The sequence below is a fragment of the Phacochoerus africanus genome, chromosome 9, assembly GCF_016906955.1.
Source record: "Phacochoerus africanus isolate WHEZ1 chromosome 9, ROS_Pafr_v1, whole genome shotgun sequence".
Classification (NCBI taxonomy): domain Eukaryota; kingdom Metazoa; phylum Chordata; class Mammalia; order Artiodactyla; family Suidae; genus Phacochoerus; species Phacochoerus africanus.
The window spans coordinates 93644668-93650667 of record NC_062552.1 but is presented as its reverse complement, the minus strand read 5'-3'; the positions used below and the strand labels follow the sequence as shown (position 1 = coordinate 93650667).

The following is a 6000-nucleotide window of genomic DNA, read 5'->3' as shown; positions in this document are numbered from 1 at the left end:
TCACAGCTTTAAGTTGTCTCTCTTTAATGTAGTTTAAAAAAAAAAAAAGGAAAAAATTCCTACATTTCAGCCAATGTGGGATACTCTTCCACTATGAAGAAATAATTAAAATGTATTTTTGTTTTACCCAGAGATTCCAGTGGACTTGATTCTGGCAAAATTTGAAGGAAGGGTGGGTCATTAGATGTGTTGAAACCCTGAATGGCAGAGGATATAAACACATCAAGAGAAAGTATTGAGTAGCTTTTAAAATTTGAAATATAATTTTACTTTTTATTTTTACATTATTGTGGGTGCAGTATTACATCTCAAAATAACAGTGTAGATACAGGCAGGATAAGAGTACAAAGGAGGATTAATATAAATGTCAAAGGTTACCTTTATTAAGGCTAAATCCCTGGTTTATATTTTCCATACACATTCACAAAATTACATTCAAATTATTGCTTATCAATACTTTATTCCTTAGGCGATGAGAAAAGGGAAAAAAAAAAATCCAGACATTAGATTTTCACAGAAAGCAAATCTGGATTAATCTAAACACCATTCTTTTTTTTTGTTGTTGTTCTGACTTACGAAAATTTAGTAAAGGAAGATTATTTCCTTATTTGAACTAATGTGCATTTCATCAGCTATTGGTATCATTCTGTAAGTGGTTAAGCCCTCCCTCACACTGGGGAGGGAGAGGAAATGGAACTGGCCAGAGCATGTAGCACAGCCAGGTGGAGAGCAACTTTTTCCCATTTTCTTTGAAGGAAGTCTGCAACAACTCCTTTGTCATGTTGTTGAGGGACTGTGTTGAGTATTAGCACATCCATAGCACTGGGACTGAGGAAAGTTTGAGATAACCATTTCTATCCTTCTGCCACTGCTGAGGAGAAAGAATTATAGGACTTCAGTGACCCCCAAAATAACTCCTTAGACTTCTAAGGATATACTGTGACATGGCCTGTGCCTCTGTAGGGGACTTGGATTTGCTTGTTAAAGCCATGCCTTAGTCGCCACGGCACATGGCCTTCGTGTGGCCCTACAGTCTACAGGCTAATTCAGGGACTAGCACAGCAGCCATTTACTGACACCACATAAAATCTCATCCTAACTTGAATCAAACCGCTAACATTTTAGATCTTAGGGTTGAAAATAGTTGTCAGTTAAGTAGCTCACAAAACTCCACTGTCTATCATAGACTACTACCTTTCCTTCCTGAAAAGAAACTGGAATGGTGAAAATACTAAGTACTTACAGTCGTTGGTCTTCATTGCTGAAAATCAGTGTGACCTGTGTTATTTTCCTGCCATAAAGTGGAGTGTTTCAGCCCTGAAAAGACAGCATGTATGGCATTCCTTCCCTCGACCCAGGGACGTTACTTTCTTCCTAGGGAACATTATTCTGAAAGTATTTCCACAAGAGACATACTCCGCAGCCAACTCTGAGGGCCATGCAAATTTAAACAGAAAAAGGCAACATATAAACTGTCCATATTCAAATAAAATTATGTAAAAGAAAACACACACATGACACTGAGACAAGCTACTCATTAAAAACAATTGCCTATGTTAAATTAAGTGACAATTCAGTATTATTCCAGTGTTTAGCTTTGGGTACAGGAAATGTTATAGCTAAAGTCATAAAAATAAAATCAAGACATTCACATTTGAGGTTGTCACACATCACACCATCTCTAGAACCTTGAGAACACTACAAATTAACTTTTCCATGCCAAGTACAGAAGGTGAATTTCAAAGCTACAAGCTATAGAGACAGAAAATCCCATAAGCTTAAACATTTTATGATTTAGCAAGCTTGTTGCATTCTGGTCATAAGATGCAGACCTTATTTGGATAAAAACCTGTTTCTATACACTTAGCTTTTCCCTCTGCAATGTTCTTTTCCTAAAATGTTCCAGTGACTTTCAGGTCATCCTTTCCTTCTGCTCTCAAAGTTAACTCTCGTATTATTCCCTCATACATACAATTTTATTCCAATGCTGAACAAGTGTAATCAATGACCATTTTTAATTAAATATTAGTATACAGTACAGCAGCCATATTGATCACAGAATTCCAGTTTTTTACCTGTATATAAAGCAGTCACCATATTACACTGTATTCATATTAAAATGCAAAAACTGTCGAATGTGCTAAGTCCTCTCATGTATGTAAAAAACTGCATCATGAAGAAACTTTTAACAGTCAACACAGTTTATATTAACATCTGCCCAGTCATCATAAAAATGTAACTTACACCACATTCTATTGTACTGTGCAGGTCAGGAAAAGGAAGTTATCAAATCAGTTGCAATAGTTGAAGAAAAAAAATTCAGAAAATCATTTTATCTTTAAAAAGATCAGCATGTTGTATATGTTTTAGATCAGTCTGCTATGAAGTCTGATCCACAGAGTTTGAGCTGAAAAATTCATGCTTCTAATGGAATATTTTTAAGAATTAAAAGATACACAAATGAATTCAAGCCTAACAGAGTAGCTAGCTCCAGACCAAAGTGGCACCATTTTTTTTAAAAAAAGTATTTCTGATCACTGGTCTTTTAACCAGATGTTATCTTGCCTAATGCACAGAACCAGTTTCCCTTCACACCCACATTTCCATGAAATCTTTTAAGTTAACTGTTAAATAACATGAGTATTTATTACTATGTGAGACCATCATGTATATATATATACACAAATTTTTCATGGAAATATGACTAGTCAAAAAAGATTTAGTTAGGTGAAAACAGAATTACAAGGTTTTTATGTGTATAAAATGGAACTGCTCCGCTGAAAACTTCCATTTAAAATCCCCAAATGAGGCGAGAATCTGTAAAGCCATGTACAGAGATAAAGACTGCTGTTATAACACCTACAGGGGTTTTCTTCTCACTAGTTGAAGATCTAAGAACAGGTCTACCGTTTACACTGCCTGCCATCTTCTCAGAGTCTTGCTGAAGTCAGGGCTATCTTCCTATGGGCAGTTTGCCACATCAAGTCCAACTGTGCCACAGAATGGATGTTTCCTTCACCTCAGCCAAGTGGATGGTACCCACTGAGGTTCAGTATCAAGTTTGTTAATCAACCTAAGCAATTCCTGATAGGCTTTATCAAGATCTGAGTTCACAATTGCTGTGTCAAAGTAGTGGCCGTTGTTCTGCTCCATCTCTCTAGTCTTCTCAATGATTTCTCTCAACTCTTCAGGCTGCAAAGAGAAGACAAAAACAGGTAATTCCATTCCTTACCAAAATACACAATGGATCGGTGATAGCTGAAGAACAAGAAAAGGCCTTAACGCTGCTCTCCTTCTGTCTCTCAAAATCTTCATGAGCTCCTCACCAATGCTGCCATGGCCACAGGGATTTGCTTTGCTCTGGCATCTTCAACACTCATATTGTGAATCATTTGGGACATACTAATAACCTGTTTATACAGCTATTTAGGTTTCTATGTATATCTGTCTTATTTCACCCGCAAGACCAGAGGCCTCAAGAATACAGACTGTTATTTTGAACTTCCTACTGATACTTGTTTTCATACATTTTAGGGCATAACAATCTCTTCCTAAAAATAACATCTGTAACAGAGTGAACCTTTCTGTCAGGACCCTAAGTGCGATCTATTCTTGACTCTTACAGAATGTCCCTGCCCTTATATCTGCTGCAGAGTTAGAAAGAGTAAACATTATGGGAAAAGAAAAGCATCAACAGAATGGTATCTTCTGTGTTTTTTGGGAGATACTCAGTTTAATACTTTAAATTGCTTCTGTTTCCATTACAAAAAGGACGTCTTATTTACTTTTCTGTCTTTTTAGGGCCACACTCAAGGCATATGGAAGTTCTCAGGCTGGGAGTTGAATCGGCGCTGCAGCGGCCAGCCTACAGCACAGCCACAGCCACGCAGGATCCGAGCCGTGTCTGCGACCTACACTACAGTTCATGGCAATGCCATATCCCTAACCTACTGAGCAAGGCCAGGGATCAAACCCACATCCTCATGGATACTAGCTGGGTTTGTTACCGCTGAGCCACAAAGGGAACTCTCACAAAGGAGGTCTTTTAAGATTCAAAAACAAATCCTAAGAAGAGTCTGTGAAGCCTCTTTAGCATCATGCATAAGAGAAATAGGTCTTTCACACAAGCAGGTGGCAAAGTTATATGCAAAACTTACCCAGACCCTCCTGATTATCAGGCACACGTGTCCAAGAAAGTGTTAACTACCCCAAATCACCCCATCAATGAAGACAAATTAATGTCCAAATGTCTCAGACATAAAGGCTAGACATCAATACTATATTAGACCCACAATACCAAACAGTCTATCATCAACTGGCTGAGCTTCTGTAACAGCAGGAAAACATTAAGAATGTGTCCGCCCTGGCTTGTCCTCAGTCGATGTCTTGTGTGGCGCTCTAATTTCATTCTGGAATGTTGTGCATCTGGTTGTGGCACACAGAACCCTTTGTTTCCAGTGGTGACTCGACTACACCATTGTAACTGAACACACTGTGACACTCTTGCTGAAACTTACATCTACTCAAAGCTCAAGATTATTAAGAGAACTTTCCAGAACTCAAATAGAATCTAAACTTTGTTACTGGATTTGAAACCTAAATATCAAGCCCAGCATTTTACACAGATTCACATTACTATCCAATCCTCACAGTTCTTCTTTATCAAAGTTAAATATTAGTTCATCTTTTGCCAAAATGGCTTATGTCATTTATTTGGTACTTAAAATTTTCAAATTACAATTCATGACTAAATTGAAATGAAATGTTTTTGCTCAAAAATTTTTGGCCTGGAAAAACTAGCCCATAGGCAAAATTGACCAAATCAGTTCATACTATTCTTTTACCACTCTCAAGCCCCCACTGTAGCAGAACAGATTCAGAGTACAATCAGATAACTGATTACATTTTTCTCCCAGTGATGAACACCATCAATTTCCTAGCACTACTTCATAGAGTTAAAATTGAGGATTTGTTTTTACTCAAATCTATCACGTGATAAAGCACCATTAAATACCAAGGGAGATAAAACAAGTGGAATAAAAAGACAATGAGATACATCACCCTTTACCTAACAGCTGCAAAATACATTCTTTCTGGCATGTAGGAACATGCACCGACAAAAGAACAGATACTGGATCATAAAATGAGGCTCAACAAAATTTCAAAGACGTGACATCTTACAGAGTATGCTGCCTTACCACAGTAGAATATAAATCAATACAATATTTTTAAATTCACTAATAGGTTGAAATAAGATACTTCTAAATAATTCATGGGTTAAAAAAAATGACAAAGGAAATTAGAAAATATTTAACAAAATGGTAAATGAAAAATATAACCTCAGGAGTTCCCATTGTGGCGAAGCAGAAATGAATCCGACTAGGAACTGTGAGGTTGTGGGTTTGATCCCTGGCCTCGCTCAGTGGGTTAAGGATCCAGCATTGCCGTGAGCTGTGGTGTAGGTCACAAAAGGAGCTCAGATCTGGTGTTGCTGTGGCTGTGGTATAGGCTGGCAGCTGTAGCTCTGATTTGACCCCTAGCCTGGGAACTTCCATATGCTGCTGGTGCGGCCCTAAAACAACCCCCCCCCCAAAAAAAAAGAGAGAAAATAGAAAAATATAACCTCAATTTGTAGGATGCAACTAATGAAAAGTGAAGAAAGGTTTAAAAATCATCCAAGTTTTCTTCCAAAACTAGAACAAGTGCAAATTAAAGCCAAAGTATAAAGAAAGAATAAAAAGAGATGTTAATTAAATGGAAAAAAAAATTTAACAAAGACAAGAGTCCTGCAATTTAGGTCTTTTTCTAAAGTGTTTTGGTTATTCTTTTAAATTTCCATACAGATTTAAAAATAACCTTTTCAAATCTACAAAAAAGCCTTTTAGGATTCTTATCCCCCCCCCCATAACAGCTTTCTTAAATACAATTCATTTATAATTCATCCATTTAATGGTGAATTGGAACCGATTCAATGGTGAATTCATACAATTCACCCACTTA

The 6000-nt window shown here is 37.1% G+C and overlaps 1 protein-coding gene across 2 annotated transcripts in view; it reads right to left on the bottom strand.

Moving 5' to 3' along the window:
* Positions 1-259: 259 nt before the first annotated feature.
* The window catches only part of PALS1 (protein associated with LIN7 1, MAGUK p55 family member), a 100537-nt gene continuing 94796 nt past the window's right edge, over positions 260-6000 (bottom strand). For both annotated transcript variants that reach the window (XM_047795195.1, XM_047795196.1), the window contains exon 15: positions 260-3192. In XM_047795195.1, coding sequence (XP_047651151.1) covers positions 3016-3192 — 177 coding nt within the window. In that variant the 3' untranslated portion in view covers positions 260-3015. The remainder of the gene's footprint in view (positions 3193-6000) is intronic.